General features: G+C 40.8%; 1 protein-coding gene across 3 annotated transcripts; it reads right to left on the bottom strand.

Annotated features, from left to right (window-relative positions):
* Window positions 1–323: 323 nt before the first annotated feature.
* rfx3 (regulatory factor X, 3 (influences HLA class II expression)) lies at window positions 324–18,133 on the bottom strand. Of its 3 annotated transcripts, none has more exons than XM_039780161.1 (17): window positions 17,969–18,133; window positions 13,186–13,298; window positions 12,782–12,870; window positions 11,772–12,030; window positions 10,063–10,137; window positions 9,603–9,784; window positions 9,266–9,385; window positions 8,963–9,087; window positions 8,464–8,579; window positions 7,453–7,568; window positions 7,148–7,299; window positions 6,957–7,054; window positions 6,276–6,425; window positions 5,905–6,113; window positions 5,646–5,799; window positions 5,387–5,429; window positions 324–5,295 (listed from the first exon to the last, which is right to left on the bottom strand). In XM_039780161.1, the coding sequence occupies exons 2-17, from the start codon at window positions 13,291–13,293 to the stop codon at window positions 5,015–5,017; spliced, it is 2,277 nt and encodes a 758-aa protein (XP_039636095.1). In that variant the 5' UTR covers window positions 13,294–13,298; window positions 17,969–18,133; the 3' UTR covers window positions 324–5,014. The 3 variants fall into 3 exon arrangements, with proteins under 3 accessions (XP_039636095.1, XP_039636093.1, XP_039636094.1); XM_039780159.1 differs by having other exon boundaries at window positions 7,148–7,302; window positions 17,969–18,132; XM_039780160.1 differs by having other exon boundaries at window positions 7,148–7,302; window positions 11,772–12,027; window positions 17,969–18,132.
* Window positions 18,134–18,232: the final 99 nt, after the last annotated feature.

The following is an 18,232-nucleotide window of genomic DNA, read 5'->3' as shown; positions in this document are numbered from 1 at the left end:
CTCAGCACAATTGATCAAACAGTATTTTGGTATTTAGAGCTCAGTTTACCTACAGCTGTTGCAGTATTTTATACTCTTTTTGCTACCTTTACAGTAGGGAACCACAAAAATAAAGAATGATGCTGTTCAATTTTCAGGAAATGCAAATTCCTGCTCATCTTAATCTTTACAATTGTCATACATTCTGAATATGTACTGAGTTTGGATGATATTGGTGTTGGTATATGTACGAGTCTGGTTAAATAAAATACAATTGGCTAACACTATTGTTTGGGATTTTCTTTTAGTGTGAAGAGTCAAAATGATGAGAGAGGACACTTGACTTTGAACAAGAAAACGTTTATTACTGCAAAGACGAGTCACAAATCTTAAGAAAACAACACTAAGAAGCTAGCCTGAGCTGAGATCTGAAATATTCAGAAAACCAAACTACATGTGTCTTTAATAGTTTCTATATTCATCAATACGACACACTAAATGATAATGTCTTTATAAATATAATAGTCCCCCAATTGTCCTCGTTTTTTATGTAAAATACACAATACAAATCACCCTACACACATTGGTTCGCTTGCCAATTTGAGAAGAAAACTGAATGGCACACAAAGAATCACATGAAATTTGTGTGTATATATTATATCAGATACTATACATTATCCCAAAAAAAAGAGGAAAAAGAAATCACAAAAGCACTTTAGCCAACATATCTGATAAAATGTTCACCAAATCAAATAAGACAGAAATAAATATACGTTTTCATTTTTTGATATATACATATTTTGTCTAGGGTGAATCAAAATTAAAAACCTTCCTCAAATGCCACTGCCAAATGCTTGTGCTTGCATTAGAGCGTGCTACAGATGGCCACGACTCACTAGACTGTCAAATGGCACTTGAAAACATCCAAATACAAATCTCAAACAGGTCACAGCATTCAGAAAATATCATTTGACAAAAGAAACCACGATCATAGAGAAAACAATGCATAAGAGCATTTTACTTACAGTAACTCTCCATGTTCAATAACCAGTTCTGTACAATAAAAAGCCGTCTGCAGGTTATGTACCATGTGTAAACTACTAAGTGTGTGTGTGTATGTATGTATGTGTGTGTGTGTGTGTATGTGGCGTCACATCCAGTCAATAAATAGTTCAGTCTGAGGACAGGTCTTTATGCTTCCCTGGTGTCTTCTCAGTGGCAGCACCTGTGCAATTAAATATCTGCTCTGATAGCCTCTATCTGTAGCCCACCAGAGACCCAATAGTCACCCAGGCCATCTGCTCTGGCCGGGGCGAAATTAAAGGCACTGGAGTCTGCTATGGGTCAGTGAAGCTGCCATTTTGTCCAGGTGAAGAGGCATCTCTTAGCTTTCGCTCCTATGACAAGTTAAGGAATAGCTTATGTCTTTTTTTTTTTCTGGTTGGAAACGGGCTCCTTTGCAAGCAGCTGTTACAAAAACAATCTAACTTCTCGATTTCAAAGACACTGAGAAATAAAGTACAATTGTGTTGGCAGCATTAGCATTGGTCCAGTGTTAACCAGGCAGGCTTTGAGATGCAGAAAGCTGAATCACTGGCACATTAGTCTATGTATAACAAAAAGGGGAAATAACAGAACTGACGAAAAAACACAAAATTGCAAACAGCACATGATAGGCGTGCAAGACCAGAAAGCACACAATTAAGATTTAAAGAAAACATTTTATAAGCCATTTTCATTTCAGGCACAAAATAAAACAAGTTTACATCTACAATCTTGTACTTCATTTATATGACAAGGGAGCTTAAATTCATGTGAAAAAAAAATTAAAAAAAAATCATTCAGTGGGGAAAAAGGTAAAAGGATAGAAAAAGTATCCTGCAAAACCTTCATTCCTAACCGGCACACATATCCAGATTTACAACATAATTTAAAATTTGAAGTCACAGACAGAACCCCATCCCTTTTTTATAACGTCATTTACAAAAATTCAGTGCATGTTGGAGTCAGTCAAGTGAGCTCTTGGGAATGGAGTTAATTTTGTCGCAGTTATTATGAGAACACAGATTTATGTGCAGCGCTTCTTCCAACTTGCATTCGACAGTTTAATACCAAAAGTCAGGGAGTCATGGTCACAGGCTGATGTAAACAAAATGCCTCAGGCCTTACTACTTTCAGCTACGTATAGTTTATTGACCTTTTCCTGCAGACTTTTCAAACTGTTGTTAAGCAATATAATAGGAAAGCCAGGTTTGTGTGCGCTCAACTCCTAGATCTGGTAAGCCAGACATTTCAAGCCAGCAGACACCGAGTAAAGCTACAGTATGAGATGTGTACCCTAGGTTTAATAGATGAGGAATGTATCTTTGGGCTTGCCGGAATTTACTTTGCAGATTCCCCAAAGTGTCATGAAAATGATTCAACAAACCATCTGTGAGAGTCCACTGACCCAGTAAACCTAAATGACACGCAGTATTTGCTCTCCCACCCTCTTCTACTGCTAAGCACGTTTTCTACACAGGCACAAAGAAAAAATTTGGCAAAGATCCCGTGTGTACTTCTAGTATTTGAAGGAATCATTGGAGATACTGGTGATAGAGCCTAAGGAAAGTGATTAAAGCAAATATAGTGCCAACCTTTTTTTTTTTTTTTTTTTTTTTTTTTTTTTTAAACCTTAATCAATCTACATACATCATGACTTATAAAGAAAAACAAAACAACAACAACAAAAACCCTCTGGTCCTCCTGTACAGTAGGTCTGCCGTTTCCAGTGGTGTAATTCATGATTCATTATCAGTACCCATTATAATATGTTGTAATGCGTAAGCATCTAAACCAAAACACAATAAATATCAATAAATAAACATCTCTGCAAAGAAATCGTGCAGACCATTTCAACAAGCATGGAAAAAACAATAACAAAAATCATTTTTAGTAACAAAATGTTCCTATTTAGAGGATTAATCTCAATAATCTCCACAACATAGAATGCTATAACAGTTCAAGTATTAAGATGTAGTCTAATGAATCAGAAGTTAGTCCCCATGCCTTTCCCATTTCACAGTCAATGAACTAATTACAGAGGAGCTACGAAAAGAAAACAATCACGTATAAAGCAACAGATATATGTAGTGTATCATCATTATATATACTATACATATATATCTATATATATCTATATATTTCTTTGAATATCACAAAATATCTACTTTTGGTCCACTGTACAAAGATGATCTTTAAACAGGGAACAAAGGATGAAAGCATTTTTATGGGCTAAAAACTGAAATGAAAATGTATCAGAGGTGAGAGAAAAGCAAAGCAGTTTTTCTCTATCGCGTTGAGAGTTGTGCAGTACAGTGGTGTGTGTGCAATAAGGTTTGGTGACTGTGCTGCACGCGTCAAAGGGCTGGCACCACTGGTTTGAGGTAGGGTGACTGATGGATGTGTTCCAACACATTCACACAAGCACGCAGACACACAGGCTTATATACACATGCACATAAAAACACAGTGCAGACCTATGCATCCGTGTTCACACACACACATGCGCACATACACATGCGCGCGCGCACACACACACTTCACCCGATAACAAAGGCTAATGCAAGAATAGGCCTCTAGAGGGCAGAGTGAGGGCAGGAGCAAGGCTAAAGACCATGATTCAGATAAGTAACAAGCTTTGTAGAGCTGATCAAGAGAAAAAACAACAGTTGTTTCTGTGCCTGCATTCCTTGGTTTCGACACTGATGAGCCAGCCCAAATCCAGCCACAAGTCACCAGAAAGCCAAAGTTGTGGCTTGGACAATGCAGAGCGAGTGTGGGCTTCCTGCAGCACACAGTCAGGACTACAAGGACAGCTGCATTTAAGGATAAGGCACTATGATAAAGCCGAGGTACATTAAATCCCTGACATTCCGTCTGCTCTGCAACATGGCACTGTGGGACAGGAAACAGCTTTCAGGTGGCCCGATTGGCTCCCTCTCAGCTTCCTCTTGTTGGTTTGTTTTTGGTCCTTTGTGAACATAGCAAAATTTCATTAAGACATAAACTGCAAAGAAAAGGGGAAAATATCCAGTAAGTTGTTTTCAAGATTACAGCTGGCTGGTCAAGTAAACCACACTACAGAGCATCTAAAATGAAGAAAGGCAAGCGTTATGCACAGAGTGCATAGAAAAGCTAGCATTGAGGAAGTGGTTTTGTACAGCCGGTCTTCTTAATCTCATTTCTATATACACAAGTAGCAGCACAGATATTTCTTTAGGGGTTTCTATTTTCTGTGGCTAAAATGGTTATCAGTGGGTGGCTACCATATATATATTTTTTAAACAGAACAGAAAAAACTGCCCCATGATCCTGTTTCAAATGCCATAGATACATAGAACGTCCTCCCCTTGTTTTTTAGCTACATACAATACTAAAAATATTTTGTTCAGCCAAACGTTTATCAGCAGTTGGAATGCATGTGGACATAAATCATGCTAAAAGTAGGAGGGATAAATGGAAATCAAAACAAAACAACGATAGCACCATGAGTTTTGGGTAATACCAATTGAAAATACAGCAAAACTATTTACAATAGGTGAAGGTCTTGAGTCAATCGATGACTTTGCTCCACTGGGACTAGTGACATGGATTTGAGCTCTGAGACATCAGCAGTTTGAAAGAGTTGAATTTTCCTTCAAGACAGAACCAGTCTGTGTGGACAGACAGAGGTGTTAAGTCATGTCTAGGCAGGAAACATTTAACGGGTCAAGTTAGTCCTCCTGCAGCTGCCCCATTGGGATAGAGCACAGACTTATGTGATGACACCACATCCAGAATCTAAGACAGTCAGACACGGACAGCACATCTTGGCCAGAGTATCATCATTTCAGCACTCCTCCACTGACTGGGCTAGATAGGGAGCGGAGAGCGTGTCCGCACAAGTGCAGACACAGACAATGCGTGAAAAAGACGGAAACATCTAGACTTACAGAGAGAAAGATATGTGGAGAGTGAAAACAGTCCAGACAAGGTCCGCTGTGCCCTCAGACCCTCAAACGGAGGCATATGTGTTGCCTGTGGCGCTGCAGTGGCGGATGGTGGGAGTACTGGCAGAGGGGGTTAGGATGTGCTCAGTGTGGTCCTGCGGGGGCTGGGGCAGTGAGTGGAGGACACCTGGCTGGACGACCCCCACCACAGGGTGGGACCCGTCCTCTAGTGCCCCGACCTGGATCACCTGGATCACTTCATGCTCCGACTTCTCTCGCTTGGCAAGAGGTTCCCCGGACTCCTCCACGTCATCTTCCAAATCACTGTCCATCCCACTCGTTTCATCTAGACAGGAGAAAGCATCACATACAGCATGTAAAACACTGGTATAGACTCAAGAGCTAACTTCTCAGGCTTTATACATTTTGTCACATACCTTTATCAATATTAGAGAGGGACAGGGTGTTGAGGCTGTCGAACTGAAAACAGAGACGAACATCATAATTAGTGTGGGTCCAAACAGTTTTAATGTTTAGATACTACATTGTAATTAGGTAAAACATCTCCTCTGGGCAGATTTCATCAACAGATCCAAACGGAGGTAATTTCACATCTGATTTATAGCGTATCGACTAGATACTGTGTAACACGGTGGCACTATAAAATACTGTGAAGATAAGATGCCACAGTTATACCTCTCCCATGACACCAATGGGTGTCTCTCCAGTAGCTTGTGCCACACGATGCTCCACTAGGTAAAACATGTATTCATCGTACAGCAGGCGAATCAAGTGGAAGGAACCAAAGCTGGCAGCACTGCGCAGGGTCAGGTCCCTGATCACCATAGAACTGCAGAGACATAAAAAAAAAAAAAAAAAAACAGTGAGGGGTTTGTCTCTTTAAAACAAAGCTGCACACTCCCAGATGTGTCTTAGTGTTATTTTTTTTGCCAACCTGTAAAAGGACCACTTGAGCAGGAATTGTCGAGCTGCCCTGGGGAAGCTGGGCCGGTGCTCGTAAGGCTTGAGCACCTGAGTGACCACATTTTCCAGCCAGGCTGCCCATTGCTCCAGAGAGCTTTGCTGCTGTAGTGTGGCCTTGAAGTCCTGCTCCAAGTGCTGAACTACTCCCTCTTCACACTGGCACACCCATGATGCCTGCTCCTATACAGCAACACAGAGAAAGAACTGCAGGTTCACACTTTTACAGTGAAAGTAAAAGTAATGCATGTTCTTTTTACAGAGAGGATTATAGAGAAGGAATGGTATAGTACACATAGCAAGAGCACCACCGCTGGATATCCAAAAACAAAGAGCTGTTCTGACCTGTACGTTGGCAAAGTCAACACGATTGAGATCACTCAACATCTGGTTAATCTGTGACGTGTTTTGCAAAACAGCACGTGCCGCCTGAGCCAGGTGGTTCAGAGATGTGTATCTGCGCAGTGTTTGCGCAAAGGCACTAACAGCGGCAATCTGTGAAAAGAGCATAAACAAGAGCCCAGGTGTTACCTACTCTAAGTACACATACCCTCGAACTGATAGTAAAAATACTGCTCATGTATTTACATTTACACAGATATCACGATATTCTTGACCAAATACCTCGATATCGATATTGCGGCGATATTCTAGGGTTGACAATTGGTGCTCTAACAAAATATCTTCACATTTAGATTCAAGGTAAATAATCATCACTGTTGTAGATATAATGTCTAAGTGGGGAAAAGGCAAATAATAGAACAGCTAGAACAGTCTGGTAAGTTCAGAAAATGACACACTTTGCTGTGATGCAGCCTTTAAAACCAGGAAAAGACAACACTTATGTCATATCACGATATTACGATATCCAAAATCTTAGACGATATGTAGTCTCATATCACGATATCGATATAATATCGATATATTGCCCAGCCCTAATTTACATGTATATTTAAGAAATAGTAACAGGTGACTTTTACGTGTAGCATTTTCACAAAGGTAAATGTATGAATACTGCAAGTGTACCTTGGTCTGGATCATTCTCTGTGGAATGGCATTCATGGCATTATTGAGCCAACCTTCCAGGCTTTTGGCAAAGTTGCGAATGGCTTGAGTCAAGGCACCTGAAAATGATTGAATGATTGAGTGATTGTGATGTTACAAGCATTAACGCAGCAAACAAGTAATTATGAGAGGTGTCTATGACTGTGGCTCACTGGGAATGGGTCTCAGGACATCAGGAATGAGGATCTCCACAAGGGCCTGGTACATAAGATGGTCACATGTGCTCATCCATTTGAGTACAGCCTCGTTTCTACACAGTTCCAATAGCTGTGAACGGGGTAGCCGTGCTTCAATCTCACTTAAACTGCTGAGGAATGAACAAACCAGACTTAGAAAAATCCCTTTGAATTCGCAGATTGTCTTTAAATGAATTAAGTTATCTTATACATATTTCTCTTAACAAAAACACTGACAGACTCTGACAGATAAATTAACAGAAAAATCAGCTTGACCTCACCTGTTTTCTGTTACAGTGGCCCCCTCTGCAGAGTCAGGGGGAGAATAACGCCAGAATGTCTGCCACAACTTCTCAATTAGACTGAACTGGAGGTTGACAACCACATCCAGGATAGCCTTTAACAAAAACAGAGAATAAAACAAAAGCAGTGAAAAGCTTTTACTGGAACTACGTTTTAAAAGAAGAAGAAATAGTCCCCTTGAAAACTGTGCGAGGTCTGTGGATAATCCAGAGGAACCAGGACATTGTCAATTGCCAAGGTCTTTCTTCAGTGCACATCAACACCAAACTAGCTGCATGGCAAGCCACCACTAAGGGCATGTGAAGAAATAAGTTTCATTTTGTAATGTGGGTGAACTGACCCTTTAATCATGAGAACAAGGTGTATCAGATCATAAAGCCTTGGCCATCACCCTAGCTTCCCAGACTAGGATTAGGAGAGGTGTGATTGAAAACTTCACAAATTAATAGAAAAGTCTGTTCCAAAATGCCAGCAGCTGGCATTTACAAATCTCTGTCACTATAAACCCACATGACATTTCTCAAAGTTTCCACACTCTGAATCCAAACAAAGTTTAAATACATATTTTTCAAGATTTGTAAACCTTTAGTACAGTATTTTTAGCCTTTGAGTCTTTTCTTATTAAAGATTTATTAAATCAGATTAAACAAGTAAATTGCTGTAATGATAGATATTGGCAGATTCAGGCACATATACGGGTTAAAAAAAACATGGCCTTGATTCAAGAAGAGATTGAGAGGATGATGAAATACAGCTAGTCCAGGCAGATCAATAGATTCATGTACAGTCACAATGCCTGCATAGTCATATTGATGATGTTATATGAATGAATGCTGCAATATTGAAAGGGATTACTTTCTTGCTTTTCTTGCTTTCTTTGAGCACTGAAGAGTGACTCAAACCCCTGTTTCCCCTGTGAATTACACTTATGTGCCAAAGTGAGCTGTGGTGACACGCAGTGAATATGAAAAGAATGCCCTTTATCTAACCTCACAGTGCTCTCTGTAAAGGGCCTGGAGAGCTTTCACATCCTCCGGGCTGATGTTCTCCGTATTGCTCTGTCCCAGGTCCAGCTCTACAAAATCAGGGAGGGCCCGTGATGCATCTGTTGGAGTAATACATTTTTTTTTTTTTATTCACCACTGTGGAATAATCTAAAAAACATATAATAATAAGTATATTTCAGTGTATCCCATGTGTGTCTGGTTTTACAGTAGGGGTGTGCAAAAAATAAAAATCCATTCACATTCGAATCGCGATTCAAGCTCTACCGATTCAAAATCGATTCATAGAATTTTTTTTTAATTGTATGTCTATGGCAATCACATGGGAAAAGTAACTACATGTACAATGTGAATCGTTTTTTTTGTTTTTTTATAAATCGAGAATCGTTTTTGAATCGAAAATCGAGTTTGAATCGAATAGTGACATTTTCTGAATCATGCACCCCTATTTTAAAGATATTCAGATAATAGAAAAGCAGCTGACCTAGGAACTGCTGGTGGTGTTGACTCTGTGCAATGACTGTCTGCTCCTCTGCACCAGGATGGTGCTGGCCTCCACCTGAGTAATTCTCCCCAGAGCAGCCATCAAACTTCTGCACTGGCTTGAACCTGAAATCACATGGCTCACATCAGAGTGTGTGTGTGTGTGTGTGTGTGTGTGTGTGTGTGTGTGTGTGTGTGTGTGTGTGTGTGTGTGTGTGTGTGTGTGTGTGTGTGTGTGTGTGTGTGTGTGTGTGTGTGTGTATGCTGGATGTCTGTATGCATGCATGCCTAGTTGTCTGTGTACCTCTGTTTTTGCTGAACAGGTTGCTGTCTGAGGGCCATGTACTGCATGTCTTCTTGGAGTCTATTTAGTGGGGAGTCTGGTTTCACACGTATACCATAGTAATGATATTTGGAGTTCCCTCTGCAAGACAAAGCCAAATGTTTGACACACATTGACAGACTCTCAAAGTGAGGGTGTACAGCAAAAAAATGGATGTGGCTTTAAGAATATCAGGGTTTAGATGAAAGAAGACCCAAGCAGGCATTCAGCCATTACATGAACATCCTGAATTGCCAAATTGAGAACTTTTCCTTACTTAAAAAGAAGATAATCAAAAAAAAAATAGAAAAAAGCTAACCTTGTCCCAAGACGCCTTGTACGAAGTCCCATGAAGATGGAGCGGATGAGTTTGCCAAAAGAGGCTGCATTTACAGGGTCCAGTTTCTGCTCCTGGCAGTGGCGCAGATAATGATTGTAGAGGGTGGATCGTGGTAGACTTACGCCCTCTGCTGTCTCGTAATTGTCCAACAGCCACTGGAGCTACAAGGGAATACATGCTGTTTTACTCTAGAGATTCACACACTGGTCCATGCAAACTGTCTGGAAAGACCTCAGTAACCTTTATTTTGCTGCAATCACACCTCTGCAAAAAGCATTTCTATAGCAGCCAGTGAATTTAAAACCCTAGTAACAATTAAAACCAGCAACAAAAACAGCAAGCGCCACATCAAACTTAAATGTATACAGAATTGAGAGGCAGAAGTCTTGCAAAAGTCAAAGTAAGGCGAGGGCAAGCGTTCGTAAAAAAAGCAACTTACATGGCTGTTGAGCAGCGAGCTTCTCTGACTGGATAAACCCTCAGATTTTTGGAGCGTCTCAATCGCCATTTCAATCTGATAAACCATGAAGCACAGGACAACAAAATGTAAGAGGGGGAAACAAAAAACAAAACCAAGAAAAATAAAGAGTTGATGTAGACACATTAGTATCCACTAGCAAAAATAAAGAGAATCGAAAGCATCCCAAAGCAAGCACCACTAAACCCAAGCAGAGCAGGACTACCTATCATTTAAGGAAGATCTAGTTGAGAAATGGGGACAGGATCAACTAAGTACATCAATTGTGTATAGCTGACACACAACCCTTCCAGATTCCACAAGCACAGATCAACGTATAACAACCATCATGTACAGAGAAAATGCCAAAAGCAAAAGACTAAGGCAGTGTGACAAGATCATTTACAGTAGTAACAGCTGCATGTCAACATCAAGAGTTATGCCGAAAAGCTGGTTCATGTGCCATGGGAAAAAGTCTATTGGGTATTGGCATTTTCTAAAACAGCCTAATATCTAACAAAATATACAGTAACATAAGCTAGCACAACATACTGTATACAGGATGGTACGCTGATTGTTACTTGTGAAACTTTGTGTATTTCTGTCAAATTAGCATTGTGTTTCAGTGTAAATTTAATTGTTGTTGTACGGTGGGGATTCTGTGCAATGGTTGTCCACTTATTATCAATTATTTTTATGGCTTTTGTTAGATCTTATTGAGCAGATAACTGGGGTTGAATACCATGGTCCTCCCTCAGCGGTAAATACTGCCCATTTATGGGTCTATTTAGCTTGAGCTGGTATTTTGTTAAAGCAGTTAAAATGCCCTTGCAATCTTGCACACATTTTGATTTCATAAAAAAAAAAAAAAATCTCCATTTCCCATTATGAAATGTTCTAAACTCTCTGCCATGATATCCACTCATGACTGATATCCAAATGATGTAATGTCAGTCGCCAAGCATTATTGCTACATTACTGCCAGAAAGCATCATTATAGTGGACTAAAATACCTAATGGGGCATTCAGAGTATAGCAAAAGAGCAAGGCTCTTGTGGTGCATGCAGCACCTCGTCCAATGCAGGACTCTCGTGAGGAGTGGGTAAGACCTCTCCTCCCTAATACACCCGTCTCAGGTTTTAGCCCCTCCTTTCTCCACACCCAAGTGTGGGGATAACAGACAGATGAAATCAGGGACAGAAACAAAGCCCTGTATTACTTTAACATAAAATATTAAGAGTTGCATTGTAAACACTGCTGGCCATAGGCCGTAGATCACTGCGGAGACACAGCCAGCGCAGAATACATCAGCAAAGGATCATCGCCAGAGATAAAACACACCATACACAATCATGGAGGAGGTTTCTTCTCTATAATGTGACATATTTGTACTATGTAAACACTGAAATTTTGAAAAAATTACACATATTGAGTTTGAATATGGAACTCTGCAAAAGAGGCTGGCATCCTCCATTTCTGGATCAAACTAGTGCATAGATCAACAAAGTACGACAGAAACAGAGCATCTATGGTAATAGGGAGAGTCTAGGCAAACTAATAGCTGTGTGGCTCTAAACAGGGAAGAGGTGGAAGTTACTACATACACTAGTCCAATGGTCTATCAACAAACACACAAAAGCAGTCAGGCGAAGGTAGGTGAGGGGCCCAATAAGTGGGTGCTATGCACTTACAGTAGCTGGGGAAGCTCGTGCCGTCTGGGTGGCAGGGTGGGGTCCAGTGTTGTCCATGATGTAAGCCCCAGGACTGGTGCTGATTACCTGACCCCCCGCCAGATTCATGCTCATTCCTCCACTGCCCCCTCCTCCATTGTTGGTCATGCCATGAGATGTCACCACAGTGGACACTTGTGATGAGCTGCCCTGTGTGTCAAAGTAGCTCCCTCCACTGTTCTGGCTATACAGCTGCGGCTCTGAGTACGAGTATGTTCTTCTGTTCAGAAGTGAGGTTAGCAGTCAGTCAATGTACCCAAAATAAAACTGAGAAAAAAATAGTCTAAGTATGGTTTCTTAGGACACCTATTGAGCCTGTATGGTAACAATAACAACAAAGCATACATGTTATACATTAATTATTGTTTGTGTAGGTACAGTCAAATACTTTTAACAATTGTCATAATGGGGATCATCTAAAATGTAATAGCATTTTTAATGGATTTGTTTTTCAAAGTAACATCAAATATTTAATTTATATATTTAAATGTGTTTTTGTTTCATGTGTCCAGCTGTTTGGTGTATGTATGATTTTGTATTTCTAAACACTTAGTCACATGAGTGTTTCCACCAGGAGCTGAGGTCACACAGCATGTGTGTTTGTGTGTGTAAATGCACCGATATGTGAGTCTGTGTGTATCCCAGTAGGACAAACACAGCTTGGGCTTGTTAGTCGAGTGACTATGTAACCCCATTCCTCAGACCCTGGGGACCCTGCTGGTGTAGCATCAGCACTTAAAAGACAGGCCTACTTCTGGTCATGTTCAGGTGACTGAGCACAATCAAACACATGACTGCAGACCCCTCATAAAAAACAAAAAAAAACAAATGCACTCCCACCAACATCATGTGCTTGTGACATGAATGGTGGTTTGAAGAGACTTAAGAGGAGAAAAGAACAGGCTGCAGAGACATAGCGCTAATATTTGTGGAGTGGTGTAAGAGCAGAGCTGGGTAACAGACTGACTCACATGTTGCCATTGGTGTACACGCCACTGTTTTCCTCCACATACTGCACCTGTGCTGGGTAAACATGCTGAACCTGTTGAACAGTCTGGGCCTGGCAAGACAAATTGCAAGAGTTGCAAATTAATTATGTAATTGACTAAAGGCACATATTGCACTGGAAAATAATGACATGCACACACACACACACACACGCACACACACACACACACACACACACACACACACACACACACACACACACACACACACACACACACACACACACACACACACACACACACACACACACACACACACACACACACACACACACACACACACACACACACACACACACATAGTGCAGTATGCACACACACAGGAACATTCAGACACAAACACACACACAAAGACAGGCTGGATTTACCTGTTGCTGGACAGGCACCTGCTGGGTGGAGCCGGTAGGCTGGACAGGCACGGTGGTCTGAAGAGGGACAGTGGAGGTGGAGTCAGCGCCTGCTTCAGGGGTCTGCATGGCGCCTAAATAAGACAGTAGAGAAAACACAGTATTACTATATTACTATACTATAGATAGGTTGATAATGGTCACAATCAATGCATTCTTCTAGTTGTTGACTTATACTTTACAATAGGCAAAGGAATACACACAGACTACCTTTTTTTTACCCCCTCTTATTTCAACTGGTGAAATAGTTATAAAACCAGTGACATCCACCTCTTATAACTCAAAAAGTATAAACATGTATCCTTAACACATGTCCAGAACATACTGCATTTAATAACAAAAAGACAAATCTATCATATAACATGACAAACGCTTTGTATAGAGGGAAATCAGTCCAATAATTATCCTCATGATTTGGTTAGTCCAGGACATAAAATATCCCTAGAAATACTAATCTAGGCATAATAGAAAACATGACATTTAACTACAAATCACTAAGGTTTTACCTAAATCAATGCTGCTAAAGCTGCTCAAGAGCAATTCTACCCAAGCACCTGTTTCTGCCTTGTGGTACTTAATGTACTAAGAGCCTCATGCATCAGTGACACATGGTCTTGTCTCCATGTTCACAGCCATAAAACAAGTTAATATTTAACAAACTCTAAATAGATGCTGCTTCTCGTTGCTCTGTCAGTTCCCACTTTTACGGGTTTAACGTTACTTGAGATTGGAAGTCCCAGATAGCGTCATTACTAGTAATAAAATAGCTATAGGCCCTATTGCTATTCAGAGATTTATGACGATGTCTACAGTACTTACTAACCAAGGGTGAGTGAACTATTTTTTTAAATAATAAGACTATGAAGAGACACTTATTGTAAACATGTGTTTTTGAGTTAATACTAGTATGGCTACCATCACCCATTCCTTCCAGGGGAAGGCCACCTCCTCCCCATCGCAGTTTCCACAAACAACCCTCTCTTGGTTAATTAAGCTGGGTCTCCAAACAGCTTTGAATCTCTCCAAGGACAGCCTGCCCCTTCCCTTTATCTTCATCTTCAATATCATACTGACTTTTTTTTGGGAAGAAGGCTATCACTTTATCCGTGTTGGGGTGACTAACCTCAAAGTTGGACTACAAAGCTAAGTCAATCTTTCTTGGGAGTGTGAGGAACAGTAAGACGGCAGGAAAAATCAGCATTTTCCTTAAACATAAAGGGGCACTGAGATTCATTAATGCAAAGCCGTCTGCTTCCAGCATGACTATTTTTAACACCTTGGGGAGGGGGATATGAGTATATACTATCATTCAGACATGTCAGTAGGCTGTTGCTAGACAGGCAGCAGTCTGGCCCGTGGAAAAATAAACTACTATTCAGTTCAAATATTGATATTCTGCAATTTGGAGACACTGTAAATTATGACAATTCACAAAAAAATGACAAACCTATTAGGCATGGGCCGGTATGAGATTCTGACGGTATGATAACATTCAGCAAAAATGTCACTGTTTCACGGTACAGTATTGCAATTTCAGCTATAAAATGTATAATTTTTTAAATGTCTGGGGAAGAAAACAAACACAATGTGTTTTATTTTGAAACACACTGCACACTGGCAGGGAGAGGGATTTCTAACCTGCACTTTCTGTCCTTGAAGACTCATAATAAACAGCTCATACCTTAGGAACGGTATGACAGAAAATGTTAGTGGTTTTAAAACCGTGACTTGTTTAAACTGCGGTATACCTTGAAAATGGCCCATGCCTAAAACCTATATGATTCAAACACTATGACACACAAGCAACTCCTTTACCCTGAAGTGTGCAGTTGGAGGCAGCCTACCAAAGTGATAAAATATCAAACCGCACAGATGTAGCCTTCAGCTTACTATATCCCATTGCTAAATAAAGGCCTTGTGAAGAGAGGAGAACTTTACTTATATACTCCATACTGCAGTTTGAAAGCTAAAGTACATGGCCCCAACTGAGCCCACCTAATCGAGGAAAAGTGCCCCTGCATCACACTCTTATTGCCTCACCCCACACACACACACACCTCCTGCCTCACTATTCAGGCACTCCCTTGTGGCCCACTTAAATGCTGTGCTCCACTGAGCAAGTGCAAGCCCTACAAAGACACAGAGGAACAAAAGCCACCAAGGAGGGCAACATTTTGCCCTGCATTTTTCCCCTTAATTCCTCTTGCTAACATTACAAGCAACAAATAATAAAGAGTGCAAGGTTCAGAGTCACAGCTACCAGAAAATAACACAGTCCCATAAGTTGCCTCATTAATGATCATGTATGATAAAGGCGGAGTTTAATGGACCAAGTAAAGAAATAAGAGCTGGTGAACAAGATTAAAAAGTACACCATACGCAAAATCTCTTCCTCTCACACATACAGTACATGCAACCCCAAGCAAGACAGGAGCATGATCAGGTGCTAATGCAGCATGAAAACAGGCTGAGGAAGATAGAATTGGGAGCTGCAGTAGGGAGGGTGTTGGTATGCAAAGTGCTGTGTTTGTTGAGGAGTTGAGTTTTCAGATGAAAACTGGGAGTGATTTTTAAGGACTGCTGATGGTGAAAATGGGATACTGTACTGTTAGTTGTGCCAAAAAAAAAAGAAGTGAAAAGTAAGTTAATCTGATTTCATTTCAAGACAGGACCATGAGAAACAGACATTTCAAATGTACCAACATGTCTGAAAGCATCATGACATAGGTTACAAAGCAAGTCTAACTGTACCCTGTTACTGCCAGATGGGGTTAGGAAAGAAAAAAACAAGGACCTTTAAGTCTCATCTTTCATCAACAATATACATTATTGCGCACAGGCTGGGGGAAAATAACAAACCAAACCTGCTGTATTCTGCTAAGCCATGAAAATGGATGACTGAATAATTGAATTAATCAGCCCCTCTTTAAGTGATTGGAAATGTAACAGGATCCAGGCAGCAGGTGGCATGGTACTATTTCTGGGCTACTGGACTACAGGTAAGGGGTAACATGATCTGATAACTAACAGTTCCCAACATCCTGTTTTCTGTATAGTGTGTTTGTGTTGGGAGGTACATGACCTATATTGGGTTATACGCCAATAGATATTTACAATGTTTAAGGCACCTACAGTATGTACACAAATTGTACCATTGGTATTTTGATCTAACTGGTTTTAATTGCTCTGGCTCAGTCAGGCCCACTTGCTAGAGATTTATTTAAAGAGAACCAAATTCTAGGAATGACGATGACAATTACATTTTATTTACGTATATACTTTATGTTTTATTTGGTGGACATAGGCCTAGATGATCAGGAGTCCCACCACTACTAGAGGTGCACCTGTCCTCCATTCTCTCTCTCTCTCTCTCTCTCTCTCACACACACTCACACACTCACACACACACACACACACACACACACACACACACACACACACACACACACACACACACACACACACACACACACACACACACATAATCAAAGGTCGCAGCTGCACAGGAGACCCAATGGACCCAAAGAATAATTGTGATGCAACAGTAAGAAACCAAGTCCCTACTTATATGAACCCCCACAGGAGAATCCTAAAATGCAAGTTTACTATTCCCTTGTGAGGAAAGGCAATATAGCTTATTTGATAGATATAGATGTGACTGACTTAATGTTTTACCAGTTTTACCCAAACATTAAGTGAGCCCAAGATCAATCTGGCAAAATTATTAAGATCTTCTCCCCCTGGACAGTGTCATGCTGGATACACTCCTTCCCTTTCTTGCGCACCCAGAGAAAAGCACGCACACACGTAACAAAAACACGAAATGTAATTTTCTGTTTGTCAATAATTATATCGGTTTTGCAGAAGGGATTGATACATCTTCATGTTACCAGCCCATGTACAGAATGTGCAACGCAGAATAACAATATGATTCGGGAAAAACGGGTAGTAACAATGAGGTATTTTAATGTTAAATCGGGCAGGTGTTTTTCCTCAAAGCTGACCACTGCAAAACTTAGCCTTGTGTTATCAAAATAGCTTATCATAGCCATCTGATGCCACAAAGAGAGCTAGCGAAGCTATCTTGCTCCCTAAGACAAAAGGGAAAGTAATGGCTTAGCTATTGTCAATAGCAGTTAGTGAATGGAAAGCTAGCTCACAGCACTTTTCATTGCTGATGGACGTTATCGATTTTGTATGACCAAAAAGATTTGAACCACCCGAAACATAAACTTGCAATATATCCGTAACATTAGTAAAAATAAATAAAAAATGGGATACCAACAGGCATTATAAGAGGGCAACGCTGGCGTTAGCAACCTAGCAACAACAGACACCTGCTCCAGCTGACCAGCTAGCATCAGTGACTAGCCAAGACCTATGCTACCACCCAGCATGGTAAGTTTAAGCAAATAAGTTTCACGGAAATCAGTTTTCTGGCAGACTGACTGACTTTTAGGTCAGTTTTAGCCACAAAGCACCCTTTGAGAGGACATAGCTAGATCCTGCTAGCGATCAGGACCTCTCACAGCTGTGGGTATCTACAGGCAACGTTAGCAAGCAGACTACCACGTCACAAAGAAACACCCTCGCTAGCAAACTACCCCAGCTATTCACCGAGCCTTCCTTCAGCAGCAGACAAAACATAAACCACAGCATTAATATATCCTTCATACAGCTATCCCTTGAAGCGAGAGGGAGTTGAATTCGAGCTAAAAAACAGTAAAAAAAAATGTAGTCAAACCTGAGCTGTGGACTGGTTGATGAAGATGAGGATGGTGGAGGAGGTGGTAATGATGGAGCGAGAGGTTGTTGTTGGTGGGTTACAGTCGCCAGGACTACGGTGACTATGGCGCTGCCTCACTGGGCAACAGTTGCTATAAAACTCACCGGGAGCGCGCAACCTTACCAGGCAGGTGGGAGGAGATTAAAGCGCACTTAATACAGTCTTAACGGAAATAAAATCACAGCGAAATACATGTGTTTGTGCTTATTGTGAATATATTAC

The sequence above is a fragment of the Perca fluviatilis genome, chromosome 17 (assembly GCF_010015445.1).
Source record: "Perca fluviatilis chromosome 17, GENO_Pfluv_1.0, whole genome shotgun sequence".
Lineage (NCBI taxonomy): Eukaryota > Metazoa > Chordata > Actinopteri > Perciformes > Percidae > Perca > Perca fluviatilis.
This window is presented reverse-complemented; position numbering and strand designations above follow the sequence as displayed.

Excerpts from the sequence above, each read along its gene's own strand:
- rfx3 (XM_039780159.1), bottom strand. The coding sequence starts at position 13,293 with ATGCAGACCCCTGAAGCAGGCGCTGACTCCACCTCCACTGTCCCTCTT. Across the intron at positions 9,088-9,265 it reads CCTGTTCAGCAAAAACAGAG|GTTCAAGCCAGTGCAGAAGT; the intron begins GTACACAGACAA and ends ATGTGATTTCAG. Across the intron at positions 5,800-5,904 it reads CTCAAGTGGTCCTTTTACAG|TTCTATGGTGATCAGGGACC; the intron begins GTTGGCAAAAAA and ends ATGTCTCTGCAG.